The sequence below is a fragment of the Pristis pectinata genome, chromosome 14, assembly GCF_009764475.1.
Source record: "Pristis pectinata isolate sPriPec2 chromosome 14, sPriPec2.1.pri, whole genome shotgun sequence".
NCBI lineage: Eukaryota > Metazoa > Chordata > Chondrichthyes > Rhinopristiformes > Pristidae > Pristis > Pristis pectinata.
Genome location: NC_067418.1, coordinates 29040147 through 29066668, shown reverse-complemented (window position 1 = coordinate 29066668; position 26522 = coordinate 29040147). Strand labels below are relative to the sequence as shown.

The 26522-nt window shown below is 40.9% G+C and overlaps 1 protein-coding gene across 3 annotated transcripts in view; it reads left to right on the top strand.

Moving 5' to 3' along the window:
* The window catches only part of tub (TUB bipartite transcription factor), a 265736-nt gene that overhangs the window by 155306 nt on the left and 83908 nt on the right, over nucleotides 1-26522 (top strand). Inside the window, exon 1 of one of the 3 annotated variants that reach the window (XM_052029519.1) lies at nucleotides 13319-13419. The exons of the other annotated variants lie outside the window; for them this stretch is intronic. Within the exon in view, the coding sequence (XP_051885479.1) occupies nucleotides 13337-13419 (83 nt within the window). The 5' untranslated portion in view covers nucleotides 13319-13336. Of the gene's footprint in view, nucleotides 1-13318; nucleotides 13420-26522 lie in introns of those variants that run through there. 3 annotated transcript variants of the gene reach the window in all.

The following is a 26522-nucleotide window of genomic DNA, read 5'->3' as shown; positions in this document are numbered from 1 at the left end:
AACCTACAAGACATGTTTCCTCTTGCATTAACATAAATTGGAACTCAAAGCTCCACATCGTAACAGTTTTGGAACAGCATCACTCGAATGGGAGCTCATCATGCTAGGTTCTTGCTTTCCTCAGTATTTAAAGGAACTATGGAACTACCAAGTGTCCAGGCTATTGTAGAAATGACTAAAAACTGCTAAAAGATGTGCTACAACATACAGTAGATGTTTTCTCCAATATGTACCTGCTGAGATCTTGATTTATTGATAAGATAAGATAAGGTATCTTTATTAGTTACATGTACATCGAAACACACAGTGAACTGCATCTTTTGCGTAGAGTGTTCTGGGGCAGCCTGCAATTGTTGCCATGCTTCTGGCGCCAACATAGCACGCCCACAACTTCCTAACCCTCGGATTGCACTATGTATTTACCATGTCAGGCCATTCAGAGGGGAAGGGGCGGTAGTCAAGGATATAAAGACATGTCTCTCCGAAGAGTTTATTCCCAAGAGTCTTTAGGGACTTCATATCCTACCTGGACCTGTCTGAGGAATAATGCTCTGTAGCCTTAGTTTCTCAAAGGCAGTCATCACAGATATAACATATGGGCTGATTTTAGGCTACAATCTTATGTCTGGTCTGCATTCACTATGGAAGTCAAGGTTATGGTGACTCTCAGCATCCTGGGTACTGGATCACAGGTGCACATTCATGCTATGATCTTCAATTTGCTGCTCACCTTTAGCACTAAAGAGGTCACCCAAGCTCTCTATTCACAAAGGAATGATATCACCTTTTTTGTTTTCATTTGGGATGAATTGGCTTAGATGCCAAGAGTTGTCAGTATTCACACAAGTGCAGGCAGCTATTGACTGAACTTGCGTGCCATAAATGACCCAGATCATTTCATTATCTCATCAACAGAAAGGGTGTTATTCCTTAAGTATAGAGCTGGTTGATAATCATTAGAATTTTTTGATGGTTAATGCCATGTTTCCTGACAGAGCACATGACTCCTTCATTCTGAGGGAGATGGCAAAACTAAACATTTAGTGGGAGAATTGCCCAGGGGAATGGAATCATTCACCAAATACCAATTACACCAGGTGAGCACCAATACAATCAGAGGCACACAGGTACTGGACTCATAATGAAAATGGAACTGGCAATCTGAAGGTAGCTGCCAGTGCCAGAGGATGAGATAGCAGAGGCCTGGAGCTTGAAGAGCTGCAGGAGTGAGGGGCACAGAACAATGATGAGGGCTACCGGGGGAGTCCCAGCTGAATGACAGCAACCTCATGTCCCAACAGAGTGGAGGAGGGAAGCATTGTCTGCCTGAGCTGTGAGGATATCCCTCACGTATGGATGCTTTTCACAAACTCTGCTACATCATAGACTTCCATGAAAACCAAGATGATGTATAAAATTCTCTCAGATCTTGCTGGCCAGATTCACCTGCACTGAATACAATATAAAAATGAATAAATTCCTGATGCAATTACTTAAATGGCTTGCTACAACAACACTGTATTTCTTGAAGAGTGTCACTTTACTTAAGCAGCTATGACCACCAGCTCCACTTTGGAGGTTTGAACATTGGTCAAGATCTTGAACCCTTTGGACCACTACTTAGCAGTGGTGGAAACTGTCAATCATGTAGCCACAACAGCTAAAAGTCAGTCAAAGTCAAAATCGAGTTTATTGTCATATGCACAAGTACATGCATGCACAGGTACAATGAAAAACTTACTTGCAGCAGCAGCATCACAGACACATAGCATCAGACAAGCAGCATTCACAAGAAAAACAAACATAAATTATACACAATTTTTACAAGAAAGAACACAATTAGAACAAAAAAAGTATCCATTTTAGTGCAAAGTGATCAAAGTGGTCATGGTGTTGCTAATCTGTAGTGATTAGGATTTTGCCAGTTGGTTCAAGAACGGAATGGTTGAAGGGAAGTCACTGGTCTTGAACTCGGTGGTGTGGGACTTCAGGCTTCTGTACCTCCTGCCTGATCGTAGCTGCAAGAAGATGGCATGGCCCGGATGGTGGGGATCTTTGATAATGGATGTTGCCCTCTTGAGGCAAGCGCCCTCCTGTAGATGCTACCGATGGTGGGGAGGGATGTGCCTGTGATGTATTGGGCAGAATCCACTACTCTCTGCAGCTTCTTACATTCCTGTGAATTGCCATGTCAGAACAATGATGTAACCAGTCAGGATACTTTCAACAGTACACCTGCAGAAGTTTGTTGGAGTATTCGGTAACAAGCTGAACCTCCCTAACCTTCTAAGAAAGTAAAGTCACTACGCACTTTCCTTATGATTGCATCTATGTGCTGGGCCCAGGACAGGTCATCCGATATGTTGACGCCCAGGAATTTTAAGCTGCTGACTCTCTCCATACTGTGATGCACATTACAATATGTTGACCGTGGTGGCATGTTGAGGGCTAACATTTCAAACCAATGAAGTCCACATGCATTCAGCAATGAGAAATCCCTCACGGAATTCCAAGTGAGGTTCACTTTAAACAGCTGCATCAGCATTTCACTCAGCTTGTAATAACAGAATATGATCAATGCAGGTTCCTGCACAAGCAATCACTTCAGAGAATTGTTCTTTCGCCTATTCCTGACTCCTCGTAGTTCCTGAAGAATGTGCAATATAGACCAGAAGTTTCATCTCACCATGCAGGCACAGTAGTGTAGTAGTTAGCATAACGCTATTACAGTGCCAGTGACCCGAGTTCAATTCCGGCCACTGTCTGTAAGGAGTTTGTACGTTCTCCCCATGTCTACATGGGTTTCCTCCAGGTGCTCCGGTTTCCTCCCACATTCCAAAGACGTACGGGTTAGGAAGTTGTGGGCATGCTATGTTGGCGCTGGAAGCGTGGCGGCACTTGTGGGCTGCCCCCAGAACACTCTACGCAAAAGATGCATTTCACTGTGTGTTTCGATGTACATGTGACTCAAAGATCTCTCATCTCATATATCCTTATTTATATTTCAACCCCTGCTGTTAGGCTCTGTTCTCTTGGGGGTGCCTTCTATGTATCTCCCTTCCCGCTCCTCACTGGAAAATGCTGACTCTGGTTCGTGTACACGTTCCTAAAGTTGCAGACGTTCTCTGCTACCTCACTCTAAGCACCAGTTCTTTCCTGTAATCATAAATTAATACTGAATGTAAACAAACTGCCGGGCTGAGGAGAACATCTCAGGCACTCAGTCCTCTCCTTAGCTAGTATCCACTTACCCGCATGTATATTTTGCTGGAATCGCCAGATAGGGAACAGAGAGTTTCTCTCTCACTGAATTCCAGTTCATGCAATGCCTGGGCAGCAAGTGGCTAATAGGGACCATACCTAGCTTCAATGCTGCTGGGTCAGGGAGGAGGGAAGAGACTCCTCCAGGGTTCCTGTCCTGATCATCGCACAACTACTAGCTGATGCAAAATACCACAACATGCTGGCCTTCAAAGGGGTCAGGTCATTGGGTATAGAAGTTGGGATGTTGGTGAGGCCGCAATTAGAATATTCTGTTCAGTTTTGGTTACCCTACTATAGAAAAGATGCCATTAAGCTGGAAAGAGTGCAGAGGAGATTTACGAGGATGTTGCCAGGACTCAAGGGACTGAGTTACGGAGAGAGGTTAAGCAGATTGGGACTTTTGTCACTGGAGCATAGGAGAATGAGGGGTGATCTTATAGAGGTGTATAAAATTATGAGGGGCATAATTGGGTGAATATGCACAGTCTTTTTCCCAGGGTCGGAGAAATCAAGAACCAGAGGGCATAGGTTTATGGTGAGAGGGGAGAGATTTAATAGGAACCCGAGGGGTGACTTTTTCACCCAGAGAGTGGTCAGTATATGGAATGAGCTGCTAGAGGAAGTGGTTGAGGCAGGTACATTAACAACATTTAAATAGTACTTAGACGGGTGCATAGATAGGAATGGTTTCGAGGGATATGGGCAAAATCCAGGCAAGTGGGACTAGCTTAGATGGGAATCTTGATTGGCATGAACAGTTGGGCCGAAGGGTCTGTTTCCATGCTGTATGACTCTACGTAAAAAAAAATGTTCTCAGTCTCTTGTAGGAGTGGCTCCCTCAGGTGTGGCCATGGTAAGTAGTGTATGCATTATGGCTTGGTATAGCAACTGCTCTGCCCGGGACCTCAGACCAAGAAGGGGAGAAAAATCATGAGACAGTAGTCATGCAGGGTCCTACACAATCATTGCCAGAGTAACATGTAGCAAATTACTTCACAATTGTGCTTCACTGTAGTCAGTCTGTCATTTTTTAATGGGAAAGCATAGTGGCATCTTTCAATATCTAGCAGTGATCAAGATTTTGCTCAATCACGTCTATATCATTATGTATGCCACTAGCAGCCTTTCTAGGTGAGGCGTGACAAAGTATAGAACAATGAGAGCAGCTGCTACACTGGCGTGACTTAACTTCACAAAGCTATGTTATTTACTCTAAATGAGAATGAACAGCGCTTGTGTCTTGAGAATTTATAACAATGCAACATCAAATAATACAACATGGAAAATCAGGAAGTTTGTCTCCAGAGCTACACACCTTCAGACCAGTCCCTGGCTAATTGATGAAACAGTCTGGGATAGCTGGGGTTGGAGAATGGGTGAGCATGCTGTCTGGGAGGCTTTGCCGGAGCTGGTACTCTCATGAAACAGGAAACCAAACTCCTGAATCTGTTCTCCACATGACCTCCTGGGACTAGGTGTAAGAATCTGCTGGCACTCAGGCCACTCCACAACTGTTCTGACTCCGATCACAAGTACCTGGTCCTTGTGGTCTTCACTCTTGGAGTCAGCTCTCTACACAATCCGAGTAGGATCTGCTCACAGTGAAGAGAGGCATGAGAGGGAGGTGCAGGATTCTGTTCCTGCAGGAGAATAGTGAGTTCAGGTTTGCTGTTTCTATGAAAGAGCCATCTGTTCTTGTGTGGCTTCTTTCTGGTCATGCAGGAGAACAACCTGCTGATGTGCAGCCTCTCTCGGTTTATACAGAAAAGTAGGTGCTGACATATTGCATCCCTTTGTTCCTGGAGAACTATAAACTGATTATGGGTAAAGTCCCTGTGTTCACTGAGGGCACTAATCCGCTCATGAGTGTCCTCTCTCTGCTCAATAGGACACTAGCTGCTCTCTGGTGGCAGATCACTGTTCTTGAGGAGCTTCAGGCTGCTCCTGTCTCTCAGAGACAAAACTCCTACCTGAGTCATGGTGAGAATGAAAGGGAAAACAAGGCTTTATGGGACCTCTGTCTGTCTCCACAATCACCTGCACTAATAGCTACTGTGTGAAGGGACTGTTGCAAAGAAATGAACATGCCTCCAGCATAGAGCTCATGGTCTCCTGTACATCCTCCAGAGAGAGCTTGGAGGTGGACTCCTTATCATCATCCTCATTTCTCTTTTCGTCCACAGTTCCCTCCTGTTCCTCCTGATAATATGGAGAGCAGGAAACAGGAAGACTACACTGATTCTCTGCAAAGACTAAACAGAAGGTACTTCCATTTATGAGCTGCACTCTTTATGGTAATGCAGCAGCACAGAAAGTAATGAAGATGTCTACTGTTAATCGATTCAAAGTGGATGTTCTAATCACAGTAAAGCACTGTTAATGAATATACCCAGCAGATTTCATATTGACTCAGCTTGTGAGGTGGTTCCATGATTTCTTTGCCCATGAGCAGGAGAATCACTTCCTCCAATCTGTTGAGGCACTGCCCTTGATACTTTTGAGTGAGTGGCCTCCCATCTACCCTTCACCAAAATGGAAAGGATGGAAGGACATTGAACAAACTATTTAATTATCATACATGTGTAAGCTTGAGCTCTGTCTGGGGGAGAAAGTGGTAAAATTTCAACAATAATTGATGTAGGAGAAGATGGATAACTATTTCTTTGTGCGTGTGTGCGTGCGCATGCCTGTGTGTGTGTACACGTGTGCGTGTGCATGTGTGTGTGCGTGTGTGTGCGTGAAAGGTAGAGATGCTGCAGTATTTTATTTTATTTACAGCGTGGTAACAGGCCCTTTCAGCCCAATGAGTCCGCGCCACCCATTTTAAACCCAAATTAACCTACCCATACGTCTTTGCAATGTGGGAGGAAACCGGAGCACCCGGAGGAAACCCACGCAGACACGGGAGAACGTACAAACTCCTTACGGACGGCGACGGGAATCGAAACCCGATCGCTGGCACTGTAATAGCGTTGCGCTAACCGCTACGCTACCGTGCCGCTCACTGTGAAGTATCTTGTGAGGTCATGGGACTTTTTGCAGCATTGTTCCAATATGTATTGATTCTCACACCTGGAGGAAACCACTCAAGATATTTCCTACCATGGTTTTCTAATGCTGACCCCTTGCAAAGTTATAATGATGTTTCCTGTCCCCTGGAACAGAGAACCTTCTTCCTGCCTTATATTTCACTTATGAGAATGCCTACCTATTTATGAATTTTGAGGCTAGTGCTGATTACAGCAATGTTTTGGTGAACTCGTGAAGGTGAAATCCAGTTTCTGTGTGCAACCTGTAAAGAGGAAGTTGAAGAAGTAATTTCTTTCCTAGTTTGGCTTTGTGTTCTTATGGTATTGAGCTCTTTCAGCAACAACTTGTACTTATGTGGGACTTTTAACTCAATAAGGTGTACTAAGTTCTTTCACAGGAACATTATGAGACAAAGTTTGACATCAAGCTATACGAGGAGATATTAAATCACACGACTAAAGCCTGGATCAAATGGATAGGTTTTAAAGAGTGTTCTTAAAAGGTGGAAGGAGAGGTAGCAAGAGAGAAAGATTTGTGGAAGGATTCCATTGGGTACGTCTAAGACCCACTGATGATGTGAATAAAATCAGCAAAAGTCCGGAGACAGGGAAGTGCAGTGGTTTTAGATAGTCAGTGAGGATTGAGGCCATGGAGGGATCCAAACGCTAGAAGAGAATTTTAAAATATAGCACTTTCCTGCTTAGTGCTGAGCATCACCCAGAGTGTAGATTCATTATGTTGTTCTTGGTCCTCCAATCCAAACACTGACACGTATGTACTCCCCAGTTGTGAGAAATCATCTGCTCAGTCTGTATCTGCTCAGTCTGTGCTTCGCTGTTCTGGGAACTGGCACAAATCTCTGCCATCCAATAATGCTCTCACAGCAATGAACCAACCATGGGTTAGTGTGAAGAGGCTGCCTGCGAGGGCTGGTGTTGGGCTGGGTGGGGTGAGTTGTGCAGCTGCTCAGCACTGAGGTTTGGTGCTCAGAGCTGTGCCCTGGCTGGCACAGTGTGTATGGCAGTGCTGAGGACTGGTGGTGCCTCCCCCTTGTGTTGACAGACCACCTGGCTCTGACAGTATCTCTCGTCACCACCCATTGAATCCAATGGAAGCTGCTGTCTCCCTCTCTCTTTGTTTGGCTGTACAGATCTCCCCAGCCCAGACATTTCTCTGTGATAACAAGTTACAGAAATCCCCCAAAGCCAGGTGGATTCGTGAAGCTGAACAAACAGAGGGGGAGACTGCAGTATCGATCACAACCGACAGGAGTAGTGAAAGAGACCAGCAGATTTGGGTGGACTGTCAAGCCACAGAGCAGTACTGTCAGTCCCCAGCAATGGGGTGTAACCCTGAAGCCCATATCTCAGCACTCTGCATCGCTCACCCTGGCCCACCCAGCACCATAGATTCATGGAGTTTTGCAGTTCAGGAACAGGTCCTTCAGCCCAATTTGTCCATGCCGACCAAGATGACTATCTATGTTAATCCTATTTGCCTGCATTTGGCCCTTATCCCTCTAATCCTTTCCTATCCGCATACCTATTCAAATGTCTTTTGAACATTGTAGTTGTACCCACATCTTCCACTTCCTCTGACTATTCTTTCCATACACTCCCCACCGTATGTGGAAAAACTTGCCCCTCTTTAAATGTCCTTTAAATCTTTCTCCTCTCACCTTCAACCAATGCATTCTAGTTTTAAACTCCCCTACCCATGGAAAAAGACTGACTAATCTACCCTATCTATGCCCCTCTTAATTTTATGACCCTCTATAAGGTCACCCCTCAGCCTCCTGACTACCATCAGGGAGGAGGTACAGGAGCCTGAAGACCCACAGTCAACGATTCAGGAACAGCTTCTTCCCCTCCACCACCAGATTTCTGAATGGTCCATGAACCCACGGACACTACCTCGTTATTCCTTATTATTCCTTTTTTCTGCACTTTTTTTTATTTTTGTAGTTTATAGATTTTTGTGTCTTTGCAATGTACTGCTGCTGCAAAACAACAAATTTCATGTCACATGTGATAGTAAATCTGGTTCTGATTCTGAACAGTCCCAGCCTATCCAATCTCTCCTTATAACTAAAGCCCTCCAGTCCAAGCAACATTCCTATGAGTCTATTCTGCACCCTCTCCAGCCAAATCACATCCTTCCTATAACATGGCAACTAGAACTGCACATGGTATTTCAACTGCAATCTAATCAATTATTTGTACGACTGTAACATGATGTCACAACTCCTACGCTCAATCCCTCAGTCAATGCAGGTGAGAATACCATAGTTCTATGTAATCTTTTAGTTCCACTTTAAACAGTAGACCAGGCTCGTTTTTAACATTTCAACTCAACAACTTTGCGGTATTCAGTAATGCACTGAGTGGCTGATTATTTTCTCTTAAGAAGTAAAAGAAAATCAAAAGCAAACTGCATATGCTGCAAATCTAAAATAAAAACAGAAAATGCTGGAAACATTTGAGCCACATTGGTGGGAAGAAAAATAGAGCCACTGGCCCTTGGAGGCAGCCTCCCAATACTGAGCTGTGGTGTTAGCGGAGGGCAGGGTTTGCACCAGATTCCTGGCACAGCAGTGTGCAGCACTTGGGAGGTCAGGGGTTTGTGCCAGGTTCCCACTACGGCAGCTGGGGAGAGGGGAGTAGGGGGCAGGGATAACACACCTCTCTATATATAATGCTCCAGTGACACTTTTAATGCTGATTCAATTGGCGGTCTTCTTCCTGGAACACAACTTCTGTGCCAAACAAGGTGCCAGTGTAGAGACATTGCTCACCCAGGAATTAGTGTCAGTCAGCAAACACAGGAACAAAGAGTGAATGGGACAGGGTGTGAGACATGCAACTTTTTAGTGCTGCTTGGGCTCATAGTCAGTTTCATCAGCAGCAAAGCAAATATCAGGGCTTAATCCTTTACTTCATTCTTTACCCTATTCTGCCCCTATACTGATCAGGGCAGGAGAGCTGGTGGCCTCCATCAGCATCTCATCTGAATGAAGTGCATTTTAAAAGGAAACAGCTGCTGCAGTACCACATCACTCATGAATTATTATAGCACATTGTCCTGTATGGTACAATAACATGGCCCAGTGCACTATTGTAATATACTTAATAATTCTGGGTTTCATCAAAAAGTTCTTCTGTCCCTAAAAAAAGTTCATTTTTCATAATCTGCTTTAGTATTAATTTCAGCAATACTAAAAATCATCGAGTCATAACAGCACAGAACTGTGTCCTTTGGCCCAACTCATCCATGACAACCAAGGTGCCCATCTAAGCTAGTCCCATTTGCCCGCATTTGGCCCGTATCCCTCTAAAACTTTCCTTTCTCTGTACCTGTTCAAGTGTCTTTTAAATGTTGTGCCTTATTATGTCCAGTATGAATATTACATCATTTTGCATTGGTTACATCTTGCCCAGTTACTATGTTGATAATCTGGTGCTCTGCATAAGTATATAGTTGGAGAAAAAAAGCTAAACATTTTGAGGGACAGTGTGTGTAAGCTGTAGGGAATAATATTCGCTGACTTTCACACCTAGCTATCTTTCCAGTAAGAGACATTATACCTGATGTCATGACAAGGGACTGCCTTCAAAGCTCCTGTGCCACCACAATATACATAAGTCTTCATACAATTATTGAGCAGTTGAAATCCTTATGAGAACTCTCAGAATAAAAATGCAAAATGAAAATATCTATTTCTGGTGGCATAGATCTCCCTGACTGGGGCTAAGAGTTACAGGTACCATATTAATTAATAACTGCCTGAAGGGAGTTAATGTTTCAGATCAACAACCTTTCATTATAACTAATGAAAGGTCAACCATCTGAAATATTAACTCTGTTTCTCTCTCCACAGATGCTGCCTGTCCTGTTGAGCATTTCCAACATTCATGTTCTAATTTGAGATTTCAACTTTTGCTGAATTTTGCTTAAGTGCATAGATTTATGGTAGAGAAAGGTTTTAAAGGATATGTAATAAGGTGATTAAAATTATTTGAGGTAAAGATTAGTCTAATATAACTGAATAGGTCAAGAGGCTGAATGGATTACAGGTTGCTATGTTCCTATTTAGATAGGAACATAGCAACCTGTTCCTATTTTAATTATTTTAGCTTAAAATAATTTTTGCAGAGGAGAAAGACTAGACAATGGTATGTTCTTGTAGAAGAAACAGGTCTACTGTGGACGCCATCCCCCTGGCCCTACACTCTGGAGTATCTTGAGAGTAAAGATACCTACATTAGACTATTGTTTATTGACTACAGCTCCTCATTCAATACTATAATTTCAAGCAAACTCATCACCAAACTCTGAGACCTGGGACTCAACACCTCCTTCTACAAATGAATCCTTGACTTTCTGACCAACAGACCGCAATCAGTGAGGTTAGGCAGCAACACATCCAGCACAATCATTCTCAACACTGGTGCCCCACAAGACTGCGTCCTCAGCCCTCTACTCTACTCCTTATACACTCATGACTGTGTGGCCAGATTCTGCTCTAACTCCATGTACAAGTTTGCAGATGATACCACTGTAGTAGGCTGTATCTCAAATAACGATAAGTCAGAGTACAGGAAGGAGATAGAGAGCTTAGTGACATGGTGTCATGACAACAACATTTCCCTCAATGTCAGCAAAACAAAAGAGCAGGTCATGGACTTCAGGAAAGGGGGCAGTGTACATACACCATTCTACATCAATGGTGCTGAGGTCGAGGGAGTTGAGAGCTTCAAGTTCCTGGGAGTGAACATCACCAATACCCTGCCCTGGTCCAACCACATGGACACCACGGCCAAAAAAGCTCACCAGCCTCTACTTCCTCAGGAGGCTAAAGAAATTTGGCATGTCCCCTTTAACACATCAACTTTTATCAATGCAGTATGGAAAGCATCCAATCTGGATGCATTATGGCTTGGTATAGCAACTGCTCTGCCCAGGACCGCAAGAAACTGCAGAGAGTCGTGGACATAGCCCAGCACGTCATGGAAACCAGCCTCCCTTCCATGGACTCTGTCTATACCTCTCACTGGCTTGGTGAAGCAGCCAGCATAATCAAAGACCCCACCCATCCGGGTCATTCTCTCTTCTCTCCTCTTCCATTAGGCATAAGATACAGGAACCTGAAGGCACATACCGCCAGGCACAAGGACAGCTTCTATCCCACGGTGATAAGACTATTGAACGGTTCTCTTATACAATGGGATGGACTATGACCTCACGATCTACCTTGTTGTGACCTTGCACCTTATTGCACTGCACCTTCTCTGTAGCTGTGACACTTTACTCTCTATTCTGTTATTGTTTTTACCCTGTACTACCTCAATGCACTGTGTAATGAATTGATCTGTATGAACGGTATGCAAGACAAGTTTTTCACTGTACCTCGGTATAAGTGACAATAATAAACCAGTACCAATACCAATAGAGAACTGATACAGGTTTGCTGGGCTGAATAGCCTCCTTTTCACTTAATGGCTGAATCTTTTTCTTCTACGATCCTGTCATTCAAAAAATTTGATTCCTTGAGACAAGTCATCACCTAACGGACAGAATGATGCTAAAATTTAAGTTGTTCTCAATGGGGTAAATTTTTAAAATATGCATACTCATTGAAGATGCCACAGACTTTAAAGCTTGTATCTGATTTATATTGTCTTGATGCCCTTGTGGTTAGCATAAATAGCATTACATTGTCCATTACAAGTTGCTACACTGCCTGGTAAATGGAGGAAAATTCATGGGCTTGAGAATCTTTTGCCATTCTTTTATTCAAACCATATGAGTTTACAGCATCAATGTTGCCCATTTGTCTTACTGGCTCCAGTAATATTTGTTTACTATCTCTGCCATTCCTTCATCCTCTGCAATAGGAACTCTTCCTATCTCCACCCAAACTCCTTTAACCTTAGTGGTCATAACCTCTGTTTACCCATACTTTTATATTTTTGATGTGTTCATGAAAGCCCTCACTATTACCTTTTTATATTGTTTGGTAGCCTTTTTTCAGATTCATTACTGATCCCTCTAATCCTTCCTCGCTGACTAATTATACTTCCTACATTTGTTTTATGATTTTGTGTTGCATTGTTAGCCCTTGTTTTAACATTTCCATTTATTTTACATTGTATATCTTCAAACTTGTAAATATGGATGCGATCAATAATCCATTCACTTTACTATTGTTCAACGAATGGCTTAGAATCAATTGCTCAAAGGTAATGCAGGTGCATATACAATGTCTTAAGATCTTCAGAGAATATTTACTTTCATTTTATCTGAAGAATCCTTTTATAATATGCTAGCCACATTTATTCTAGATATTTGAAATTTGTAACACAAAATATCCTTTAAGGATTTTTCTCAATTAGTTTCAGCTGGTATTAAAGCTGCAGCATCTAATTATTTTGGTGTGGGAGTGCTTACAGTGATAAGTTAAACAATAAATATGAATGAGAAATAATTTGGGAAGATATACAGCCACTTTATTGCAGATTATTCCTACCCATAAATATAAAACATCCTTGGAGATCAAAGCATATTTATTTATACTATATGTAGCAACACCCTCCCCCTGCCTCAGTTTCCATGTGAATGAATGACTCACTTGAAATTAATTCATAATTTGATATAACAAAGGAATATTTTCTGGGGATTTTTTGCATGATGAGATAGGCTTTATCTAAAAAGGTTTTAAGACATCAAAGCTGGCTGTATTTGAATTGGTTACAAAGAACCCTGCAGCTACCTGTTTTGTTACTTGGTGTGTTATTTGAGCAGTTGCTTGTGCTGATGGTTTGCTGGGAATAGAGAGGAGAGAGAGAGAGAGGCAGAGTGTGTGTGTGCTTATACGGGAGTGAAGAATCGCTGCTGTAGGTGTGGTTTAATGATTCTTGCTGATTATTTGCCTGTGTCTCAGTACCTGGTGTTGGCTGTTAAGTTGAAGATTTTGGGTATTGCTGGATAATGCTTGCATTGTGGCAGATGTCCTTCAGGAGTCTGATCTTGGGATCACTACTTCATGCTCCAGGCCTTTGTGCTAAAAATCAGGCAGTTGATGTTAAACATGAGTTCTAAACATCTCTCTGACTGGATCCCTTACAGGTACTTCTTATCTATCATATTTTTATGTTCCCTAGAATAGATGCTTGTTAATATTAAACAATGATTTGGCTTAACTCAATTTTCATTTAAAAGTGTATCTTCTACCTTGCACTTTAAGCAGTGCAAAAAACAGCTTGAGCTTGGTGCTGCTTTGTACTCTGTTAAACAATGATCTTTACCTGTTCTCTTTCAGCTTGCACTGTGCCTGCAACATGAGCTAAAAATGCCTTTTGCAGGTTTAACTTGGCTCCTTTTTCCAGATTCTCCTCTTCGTGAATGTGCTTTATTTTAAAGGTGCCATCAATATTTATATAAAAAAATACATTTATTTTATTTGAGGGAGAATTGAGAAAAATCTAAGGAGCCATGTGTCATTGTCATCACTATGATGTCATGAACAAGCGACAATACAGTGAATTTAGGTATAGTTTGTTTCATTTTGATTATGCCTTTTGCTAAGTTTTTGCATGACTTAATTGGGTTATTCAATAGTTAGAAATATTAAGAGGCAGGTTTTTTGCTATTTCTGCTCATATAGTTTAGTAAAAGCCATGACTTACTGGATGTTTGCATATTTTAAATAAAAGTATGGCTCATGAGGGAATATATTCCAAAAAAGTTCAATTTTTAAGTGCTGTGTTGATATCCTTTAGACTTATGTTTCATAAGTAACAATAAGATTTTTGTAAACTTTTAACACATCTTTTTCAAAATATAATTTGCTCTTCTAAAAGTATGGATGGTTTCAATCTCTGCATCTCTGCACAGGTGTATGCAAGTTCCATTGCTTTGCAATATTGACATAATTTTCAAAGAACAGGGAATCATTCCTAAGGATGGTGCATATCCGGTGTGAAACCTTTGCTGTCTTTGAGAAGGAGCTTGTGCTGTACTAGATTTCATCAAACAAACTCCAGGAGGAGATACTTAATTTCCTCTGTTCCTCCTCCCATATGTGTACAACAATTATGATGTGTGACTGTGTAAGTTAGCATTGCAGTTGAACTGCTGTCATGGAGAGAACCTAATTGCCATGGCAGCAATGCTGCTGCTGTCATTGGTTCTTGTTTGCCAGAAGCTGGCTCGTTTCTGCTTATTCTCAATGTGTATGAATCATATGAGCAGAGCTCCCAATATCTGAATGCAATTATAGATGGAGCGAGGAATGTGTATGTGTGTTGTGCGTCTGAATATGTGTGTTTGTGCATGTGTGTGTGAGGGAGAGTGTGTGTGCGCTCTAGTTGTTTTTACCATTGATTTATGCTGATTTAAGAAGTCTGACTTCTAAATGTTACACTCATCTACATAAACGTACTGTTCTTCAAAAGGCTGTTAACAGATTGATCTGCCTGCATAAATTTAACCAATTACCCATCTTCTGACCTGTGGTGTCCTGAATTATTTGAACATTTGTATTAAAGGATTTATGTTGTTTAGACCATTTCCTTTTATAGTGAGTGATTAATTCATGGCTCACTCATGTACTTTTGGTGTGTAGGCTCCATTCATTGTTACCAAAATAGAAATAAAACCCATCTTACTTAAACAAGATACTGAGCAAAAATTGCATTGAACTTACAAGTATCCAGTCTGTACATTCAGAACTCTGTGAGTTAGCCAATTAAATTTATCTGTTTCCTACTGTATTGAATTCCCACTGCAGACTATTGAATATTTGAGGCCAATTAAATAAAATGCCTCAAAATTCCAGCCAACACAATTTTATACTGAACATGCAAAGTATTAATATTCTTAATTTATAGCATAAATTCATCTGGAAACAATAGGCCTATTCAATGATTACATGGGAACAAGAGTCATTTGACTGTACCTTTTGGAGTAAATTTTATGACTGAGGTGCAGATTTTTCTAAGTAAGGCCCATTACACAATGTTGCTGTCTCTGGTTCCTCATTCCCCTGACCTTACCATCTCCAGATCCATAAAGCTGATCTTATTAGCTGAGATGGTCCCAGACCCAAACAACAATACCCTGAGTGGTGAGAGACACTTGAGTGACACGATGGGGTGAAGTGGGTGGGTCAGAATAAACCCCACCCAAAAAAAAACTCCTGGAAATAATTGACAGTTGGCATTTGAAAAAATGAAATAAACAATAACATGTACAAATTAGTTTTTAAAATAAAAATCAAATAAAATCACCTAAGGTTTTTTTTAAAAACAGTTAATAATATTAAACAATGCAGACAGTAAAAAAAATGCTATCTACCTTATTCTTACCTCTCTTCTCCAGAGCCATTAAACTTTATTCAAATGAATAGGCTCACAAATCCTGTGCCTGGACTAATCTGGCCCAGGAATCAAAAGCAGATTTTCCATTGTAAGTGCTGGGGAATCTTTGCAAGTCCTGCTCTGCCTCTGATAAATGTAGCATCAGGTCATCTGGAATGGGCACCCTGAGCCCGGTGGCTCCCACAACACTCCCGACAAGATCTCCCGCCTTTCACATCAAGCTGACTTGGTGCCTTCCTCCTTTCGCCACTCTGAATATCTACTAGTTCTCACTGACCCCAATTGTAAAACTCGCTTGACTCAGCAGCAAAGAAGAAGGTCATGTTGCCATTACCATTGTCATGGGCTTGCTCCTCAACTGCACTGTCATGGCTGTGAAGGAGCCACATGGAGACTGGAGCTTTAGATGCATTAGTTCTTTATTCAACACGACAAGCAAGCATTCTGGAAGAAACTCTCATTAGGAGAATCTCTTTGAACTCATAAGTACATTGAGATTTTACACTTTTTAAGCAAAAAGATGATAGCAAGTGATTAAATACAATTTCAATGGTCACAATTACAGTTCACTAACATTTTAGGTGTCGACAAATGGCTCAGTAGAGTTACATATTTACAATGGGAGCATGTCTCAACTGACAAGAACACCTCTACATCTTTAAACACCTTTGCTGGGAATCCAAACACTCAAAACAGTCTTCTTTTACCACTGCTTTGAGAGATAGCTCTCCATAAATGGCTCTCTACAAGTAGTATTCATGCAACTATTCTAGTCTTAGATTGAAGACTGTTTTTTTTTGGATTGACAGGCTGCTACCCCATCCCATAACTCCTGAAAGATGTCCCATGCCCAATAATCCCTGACATGCATCTCCAAACTGTGCTCTGAGCAAAACTGTTTTACATTTTTTTAGCATCATCCCTTCACTAGTGGCTATTCTGCAAGTTCCTTCAAATGTCTGGTTCAGAAGAGCAAATAGTTTTGCCTGAATTCTGTCATTTACTGGCCCATGATCATGCAAAATCCAATGTGAGAAGGTCTGAAAGTTGCAACCTTTAGCCATGTCCTTTGTCTGACCATCTATTTGGCATCTGTTACTTCTGGTCACTGGTTGCACTCTTGAAAATCTCTGAAGACACTAGGTTATCATGTTTTTTTCAAGATTTTTACAATGACCTTGCTTGCGAGTCCTGGCACCAGTAAACTCACCAACTCCTTGCCAGTCTCAAGCCCTACTGCTAGCAACAATATTATTGCCTCCTGCTCTCATCCACAACTGGAAAATTTCACCTCCTTTGCTGCCAATTTCTATCCTGCTTTCACCTTTATGTGATCCATTTCTGACTCTACCCTTCCCTACCTTGACACTTATATCTCCATTTCAGAGATTCATTGGCAACCAGCGCCTACAACATATCCTCAGCCTCCCACACCTACCTTCATTACACTTCCTTCCATCTGCTCACTGCTAAGAATTCTGATCCATTCTCCCAGTTTCTCTATCTAAGTTCTATCATTTACAAACCACCCCCACAACTTGTCTTCCTTTTTCCTGAGTCATAGTTTCCCTTCCATTGTAGTTGACAGGTCTCTCAACTGAGTCTGTTCCATTTCCCACACTTTCATCCCCTCCCTCCCTCCTCCCCTCCGACAAGAATAAAGTTTGCATTGTCCTCCCCTTCCACAGTTCCAGCCTCCATATTCAATAAATTATCTGCTATAATTTCTGTCACCTCCAACATGATGCCATCAGCTTCCCCTTCCCTTCCAGTATTCCAAGGTTCCGGCCCAATAATAGTCATTTCCCTTCTCATGGCACCTTCCTATCAAACCGCAGGAGGTGCATTACCTGCCCTTTCACCCCTTCCCTTTTTGTTGTTCAGAGCTCTAAATACTCTTTCCAGATGAAGCAGGAAGTTGCTTGCACCTCTTCCAAGTTATGCTTATGCGTGCTCAGGATTCAATTTATACGTGCTCAATTTATACGTGATCAAGACACGCTCTCTCCTAAACTGGGGAAACCAACAGAGATTGGGTGATTGCTTGCAGAAGACCTCTGTTCAATCCACAAAGTTTACCCTATTCTTTTCAGTTGTCTGACACTTTCATTCCATTGAACTCCCACTCTGAATTCTCCGTCTTCGCTCTCCTATGTGAATGCAACAAAGCTTAAGGATCAGCATCTCATCTTCTGGCTTGTCATAATACAGCTGTCAGGATTTGACAAATTCAAAACTTTCAGATTATCAGCCAATCCAGGTCTGTATCTCACATTTACAATGTTTACAGTTATGTTTCCTTTCTTCTGGTGTTTCAGATTCATCTTCTCCTATTTACATCTCCTTCACGTGTACCTTTTGTATTCACTAGCCTTTACTGTCTGCTTTTACCTGGCAGTACACCACTTTTGAGATTCAGTGTCTCCTGCCCTAACTTCTATGTTTGTATGTCTTCCCTCTTGTTATCTCTACTCCACTTCTCTTTCTCTGCAACTTTTTTAATGTCCAACTTTTCACAGTTCTAATGAAAGGTCACTGATTTGAAACATTAACTCAAGTTTTTCTCTCACAGATGTTACCTGATCTGTGAATATTTCCATCACTTCTTGTTTTATTTTCAATTTTTTTAAGCCTCCTGAAGGTCTGTAAAGGGTGTAATTAATTTGATCTGGGAGCATGGCAGGTCTGGCTTCTAACTGAATTCTTCTTAAATCAAGCAAAAAGATTGCCGAAACTCTGTTTGTGCAGAATATAATTTGCACTGGTGAATTGCACTAGAGGGACCAGCACAAACCAATGGAAACTCCAGGACATATATATTCAGTTTCAAAAGGTGATGCTCCCATGTACTTGCAAACCATGCATGCAACAGGGATTTCCATTTATTAGTGATAGAATTTTACCTGGAACCAGTAATGAGAAAAAAAATATGCATGCAATATTAAATAATTAACAAGACATCTATTGCTCTGGGAATGGGAATTTCAAAAACAGAAAAATAATCATTATCAGGGTTAACTAGAAGAAAGTGCATAATGACGCAAAAAGATTTGATTCCACCATTTAGCCATTGAGACTTCAACTCACTGCCTTTTAACACATGTATTTTCACCGAAAATATATTATTTTGATATAAAGCAAAATTTGGGGCCACTGTCAAAATTGGCACCACTTCAACATTAGGAATTTGAACTGGCTACTATGTAGACATGTGCAGAACATAAAACAAGCACAGGAAACATGAACTAGAGCAGAAAATGACAAACATACATGGACTCTGTCCAGGGAAGTGGGAGCTGATTGATGTTTCAGATTGCATTTCTTATGAGAACACAAAGGGTTTGTAAGATTCTCTGTCAGAATCTATCCGATGCCTTCTCTTAATAACTAACAGGTCCAAATTTTAGTGTCAGTAATTTCAATGTTTTATGGAGAAATGTAAAATTAACCTTGTACTCATACACCAAACATAGTAGGTATGCAAGTCTTCCACACCCATAGAAATATACATTTGGTCAGTTTAAGACTGTACAAGAATGATGGAAAGGCAGGAAAATACCAATACCTTATGGAGAACCATGACTACAACTTCTAACCAACCCCACCAATAAACCTTGGAGCAATGAAATCTTGTGCAGGGAAAAAGTAATGAAAAACTCTGTGGCAATGAAGGGAATGGTAGAGCAGAAACTCCCCCTCAGATCACCCAAACCAGTCTAGGTGATCACTTAATTTAGGTAGTATCTGTAGAGTCATGAAATTAGACTCCACAGTATCCTTTGTCTGGGTGTCACACAGGCTTATTTGGCTCATATTTCTGAGTGAACAGTAAGCAAACTTCTTCTAATATGATATATACCCTGAACCAAATTGGCAGGTTCTGTGCTGCTTGTCAATGCCAGAATTATGCAGACTAGTCAGATTGTGATATCAATCTTCATGCAACACTGATTTTATATTAGCACTGCCAAACTGGGTCTTGATGTCGTGTGTTAAACAAGCATGAAGAACCCAATGTATAGCAGCAGGACAAATGCCTACCATCTACACACCTTAATAGATCTCCTATTATTTGCTGGTTTGTTTGTGATTGAATGGAGGAAGAATTGGTTGCTCTTATCTTGCTGAAGTTTAATTGTTGGATAAAGTTGGAGTTTGTAAATTCTTGAGTGGATTTGGTGACTAAAGATCTAGTTTGATTAAATTAGATGCTGCCAGACGTGTTGTCTTTGGTAGTCATACTTCCAAGCCTCTACTGTTATGGAGGTCTATGGGCAACACCTTGGTTCCCTCTGCCTACAGCCTACTTGATGCTCACCATTCACTCCACTGCATGGAAGGGCTGCAGCAGAGGTGCCAGCAGAACATTGGGAGACTCAGTGGTTTAGTGCATCTGTGAGATTGGCCCAATGGAAATGACTGAGACACAATATGGGATCAGCAGTTTGTTTCAAAGGGGAACATACAAAAAAAAAGCACATATAGTGAGAACTAGTTTGCCACTAACTATGTTAGAGTGGACATTTGGAATCCTCTAGCATCATTTGTGGTGCCTGCCCTGTGCTAGAGGTATCTTGATGTTTGATATAGTGCAGCTGTTACAGTTTATTGTTGCTTGGATGCTTCTTCCAGAAAGTGTCAACTCCACAGGCTCAACCCTTGCCAGTGAAAGAAGGAAGGGAGAAGGATATGTTAGGGGCTCTTTCTGGTCATGCACGCAGGGAGAGACTGATAATATTATACTTTCAATGAAGAAAAGCCCGAATTAAATTGCTACTCATTTACCTACTGCAAGTCTTGGCAAAATTTAAGTAGAGTCTGATATAGTAAATAATGTTTACAGCACAAAAGGCCGGGCAATGATCATCTTAAACAAAAGAGTCTGTTGACCCATTACACTCTGGGAGCAAACTGCATGAATTTCATCTCATCTTGCATTATCAACATCCCAGAGCCAATTAACTGGAACAACTATATAATTAAACTGCTGATAAAAGAAAGATAGAATTTGGGTATTCTGTGGTGTATGACTCAACTTTTAATTCTCCAAAGCATATCCAGTCAAGAGTAAGTTGAATACTCCCCATCTGCCTGGATGAGTGCAGCTTTAACAACACTTGAGAAGGGCAATACAACCCACCTCCCACCACCCACCCCCCACCCTGAAGGTTCCCACTCTGCACCACAGAGGCACTGTGATTGTAATACTGAAAAGTGCACTGCTGCAACTCACCAAGGTTTCTCCCTGTAAATTAATCTCCTGGTCCCACAAAATCCTTATTTTGAAATATGTCATTGTTCTTCAATTGAAATTCTGGAACTCTAATTGCACAGCACAATGAGCGTACCTTGACCACAAGTGCAACAGCAATTTATTAAGGTAGTTCCCCACCAACTTCTCAAGTGCAATTAGCAATGACAATTAAATGATTGTCTTTGCCACTGCCACACCCAGACCACAAATTGATAAAATTCTTTAAAATACTTCCTGTTCCTTCTCAGTACCCAATTTGTTGATCACCTCAGTAAACACTTGAACACAAATGGTGAATAGGAGCCCAGGCCAAAACTATGTATTCAAACAAAGCAAAAAAAACTATACAAAGATTAACCAAGCAACCTTGAGCATATCCTTACTGCCTGAGCTGAAAGAATTTTCTTGCCTTATTTAGGTTGAGCCTGAGAATTATGGAGAAAATGATTCAGTCAATGTTAAATCCAACATTTCAGTTTTCATTTGTCAGTGAATCATACATAGGTTACCTGTAGTTAAATAGCAATGATAACAAGAAAAACAACCAATGCTATGCCCAATATACTAACAAAAATTAGCTTTGATTCTACCCAGTATTTTAACTTTGGTGGTAATATCCATAGCCAATATGGCAATAACTATACCTGAGCTTGACCATTCATGCAATCTCCCTTGGTTGGTCAATCCAGGTTGCTTGTGGGTCCTTTAGTTTCAACTGATGGTATGTATCAGTATCTTCCTTCTGATTGTACTAACAAGCAAAACTAGAGCAAATAGACACTTAACCTCCATCAATCAGCCCTCCTTCTAAATCCAGTGACTTCCTGACTGACTGTATTTGTCTTTTAGGTGACATCACTTGAGTACTGGATATCCTTCAAACACCTGGATATCACTATATTACTGGACATTACTAAAATACTGAACCTTGCTACTCTTTCCTTCTGGTATATTGTGTTTATACTTCCTCTAACCTGCAGTTCCAATGGGCAGTGTTTTGGATTAATCACAGGGTTATACAATTCACCTTTGAATTTACCTATCCAATTACAAAGAAAGCTGTTTCACTGGCAAATATGAAATAAAAAGCATGCAACTTTCTTTATCATGTTAACTTTCACCCCCACAAATTATTGAATAGCCCATGAAATGTCTAAATAAAAGCTGGAATGTCTAAATAAAAGCTGGCTTGATTGCATTGATACCTATAGTTTTGGGCTTGTTGACAACCAATTTATTTGAGGAATGGGTCAGTGTTCAACTAGTAACCTTGGTATTAGCATATCCAAGAGGTGATTACACTAATTGAGATTGACTGGGAACATAATTGCTGTTATTCTCATCTGGTTGAAATCCCACCTATGACTTGGTCGTAGAGAACCAGCTGCTGATGAAACAACATCTAATGTTTTATTTTGGTGAGACAAGATTTTGATATCAAAAATGTAAGCTTACAAGTGTTTACTCAAGACCAATGTCACACTGCTGTGGCAAAAACAAATATATCTTCAAAAGATTTCTAGAGATGTTACTTCAAAAGTAACAACGTATTTGAATTGCAAATACAGATTGCGATATCACAACGCACAGAAAGCTGCAGTTTAACGTAAAATCCCAGTTGTGGGCATAAATTCCACCAGTGCTTCTTTCTAATAGTATCCAGCCACTATCACTAGTTCACCAATTCTCAACTGTAAATGCCTTTTAACTCATGCTATTATAGAAACACCCAGGGTAGTTTCTCTGTGGGGCATGTCAGTCCCTTGAAGATTTAAAACACCATCTCACACTCCTGCATCACGTTAAACCTTTCCTGTTGTGCTGCTTTCAAGTGATTGTGTCATGTTTGAAACTTGTGTTTCAGTGCAAATTTACCATACATGCTAGTTACCTTACATATAACCAAACATATCTGTACACACGCTGGTGTCCCAGCATCAGTCCACACATGTTATTAGACACAAGCCATCCTACAGTCAATGATGTGGGAATAGAACTGAGAATGATCAGGAAGGATAAACACTATTTGTTTTAGTTGTAGCAGTTAAATAGCCTTCTCTCCAATACACAGATATATTCATGGGTGGAGTGTATAAAATAATCTTAATTAAGGATCAGGGAATCCAGACATATTTACATATTTTATCTCCTAGGTCCCAGTATGTTAGGAGTGAACAGAGAATCAAATGTGGTTCTTTTAAAATAAAAATTGCTTGTGGACAAGAAAAAGTTGTCTTCTAACCAGTCTTAGTTAGAATTTCCTAATGTTCTTGAGAAAGTATCTGAGTGTGCATCTAAACATCTTCCAGTCTCTCAGATAATGATCCTAAGATCTCATTTGGTCATTTGATTTTCCAGCCTTCACTTTAAAATTCTTCAGTCACATCATAAAAACTGTTTTTCTTCCCAATGCCCTTGAAAAACTTACCAGGTACTATATTATTTTAATAGTCCATGTGCAAAACATTGAACTCTTCTCCTTAATCAGTTTTATGAAAATCAATAGTTGCAGTTAGCTTTCCTGGCCTCCCAAAGAATTGCATATATTGAGCCTGGATTGCAGGTACTTCACATCTTGGTGTGTTTTGTAAACATACCTCTTTAGCGAAGCATTGTCCGACATGCAGTGAAGGTGAAGTTGGACGTGAAGTGGATTCTGTGGTGACCTGCACTCTGTCCTCGGTCTATTTGAGGGGGTATGTTAGTGCTGTACATGTCCTCAGTTGGTTAGTGTTGCTGATACTGATCTTCTCCTGCAAGAAAGAGCCAAATGTGTTAGTGTGCCTCCTCATGTGGTCGGGTGATATGCCTGCCATGGCTGTCAATGTGTGGATGTTGTGAAAAGTGAGTGTGAGCATTTGACAGGGCACTTGATGTTAGGCAGATGAAGCTTGTTGTCTGGTGAAGAACATAGAACATGGAACAGTACAACACAGGAACAGGCCCTTCGACCCACGATGTCTGTGCTGACCATGATGCCAATCTAACTAATCCCATCTACCTGCACATGGTCCATATCCCTTCATTCCCTGCCTGTTCATGTGTCTGTCTAAATGCCTCTTAAACATTGCTATCATTTTGCTTCTGCCACCTCCCCCGGCAGCATGTTCCAGGCATCTTTGTGTAACAAAAAATTGCTTTGGAAATCTCCTTTAAACTTTCCCCTTCTCACCTTAAATTTATGCCATTTAGTATTTGACAGTTTCACCTGGGAAAAAGACGTGGACTACCTACCCTTTCTATGCCTCTCATAGTTTTATAAACTTCTATCAGATCACCCCAGTGCTCCATAAAAAAACAATCCAAGTTTGTCTAACCTCTCCTTGTAGTTAATGATCTCCAATCCAGGCGACATCCTGGCAAACCTCTTCTGCACTCTTTTTAAGCCTCCGCATCCTTCCTATAGGGATTGACAAGGATATATTGCATGCAGCAATGTGTGAGGCTAGTGACATGATGGATGTGGGGGGTAGGAGGCATGGGAATTAAGGGTGATTTGACCAACGTTGAGCACAGATTCAAAGCCATTACAATTCTTTCAGCTCTGTATCATGTCCTGAGGCTCCACACATGGCATTGACATTGATTGTTTCCTTCCCTCACTGCTGCTTGACCTGACACATTGAGGACTTTCTACCCTGTGTGGGAAGAGGAACCTCTCTCATTTTTGCCACCTAAAGTTTTTATAATTGCACTGGAAAATGTGAGTTCTCACCTCAAGTTCAACCATAGCTTCCAGCAAGCTCCAAGCACCTCCCCTGTTAAGGGGAACAGACATGGCTTCAGCTTACAACTGCAACTTAGACTTGCTGCTTGGAACTCAGGAGATTAGTGCCCAATGATTGAGTTTTAACACCGGCAATAGCCGCAGCAACATTGGCTGGTTGCTGATGTCATGTTGATAAGGTTACACCTCAGATTTTTGGTGCACTCTACACAGGATCAAAAGGACAAAAGTTATTTGCACGTCAGATGCCCCACACTCATTTTTCAGCATTTTCCAAATGGGTCCCCATTTACTTCCTTGTGATTCTACCTCAGGCTGAAGTGGCACAAGAGGGCATGCAGTACAGGAATAATTTATCAAAAAGAATGCTATCCATCACTTCCATTATTTTATAAACCTCCTTTAAATTGCCTTTATGTCAATGGTGTTTCAAAATAAATAGGCCAATCTACCTGAGGTGTTAGAAGCTTTTAATACGCATACAAATGTTCTTTAATATAATTGGATTATATCACCACCAACAGTGAACTAACTAGTAACTTAAATAATATTCACAGATTCTTGTAATACACATTTAAATCTTTTCTAACATAATACCATTATGCTAACCACTAACATTTTTAAGGGCAATGTGCTGTCCTTTGGTTTGCATGTAACAAATCTTTTAAAGCAATTCAAAATGTGATTTTCTATTGAGTTATATATTTTCTATATTGATCACAATCCTTCATTAACTTGCGTTACAATAACATGTGAACCCTTTCCTCTCTTAAGCTCTTTCAGTTTGTTTCCCAATATAGCATAATCAGTGTCTGTCCTATCAACAAGCATGGCGCTATTTTATCCAAGTTAAATGTCATTTATCACAGCTGACTCTCTCCCTGGTACATGCTTTTATGGGTTGAACATGTTATCAATGGCAAGCCTCCCATTCTCACTTCTTATCTACATGGTACCTACATCCTTCTTGCATATCCATCGGTGTTGACTTGGTGATAATAGCCATCACAACACACCTAAAACATTAAAGTATTTAACCAAATTCAATTAGGTCAAAAATGGTAAATTAGTTAGTACCTACCGAATTCCTCTCCACTGAGATGAGTGATTTCCCTGTTTTTGTGTCAGTCTCTGCAGACAGATTCCACGGCGTAAGTGTTGGAGAATTGCATCAAACCCATGTTGGGCTCCAACACTGGAGCACAGAGAAGAAGGCTGTAGCAAAGAGCCACCAGCATTATTAGAGTTACCACATTCACATAGGAATCCCAAACTTGGGGAGCATAGGTGAGATGTGAAATAGAAACGGAAAACGTTGGAAACACACGGCAGGTCACCCACCATCTGTGGAAAGAGAAACAGAGTTGACAGTTTAGGTTGAAGTCCTTTCATCAGTTCGGATGAGGGCATCCTAAGGAAGGATGACATTTATTGCCCATCCTAAACTGCCGTGAGAAGTTGGTGATAAAACTGTGTGGTTTGTTTCAGTGGGCAGTTAAGGATGGGACTTGTTAATGTAGAGCTAACAAAACTTACAAGCTATTTCTTAGTTTCTGGCAGCATTCATTTGCTGTTCTTCATTTTTTCCAATTCTTCTTAAATAAACTAGCCCCTAGTTAACTATGTTATGTACTTCCATAAACACTATACAAAAACACACCATTATAATATAATTTGCTCTTGCTCAAACTTATATTTACTATGAAGCAAATGTACATTCTTCTTCCCTTATTCCTCCTCTTATTCCTTATTCCTTTTCTGTTTCATCTAGTGGTAGGAAATGCCTTATCATTGATGCCCTACTATGTTTCTGACTTACCACCTTATCTGTTATTTTATCTTAATACGTATCTAAAACCTAAAGATCTCG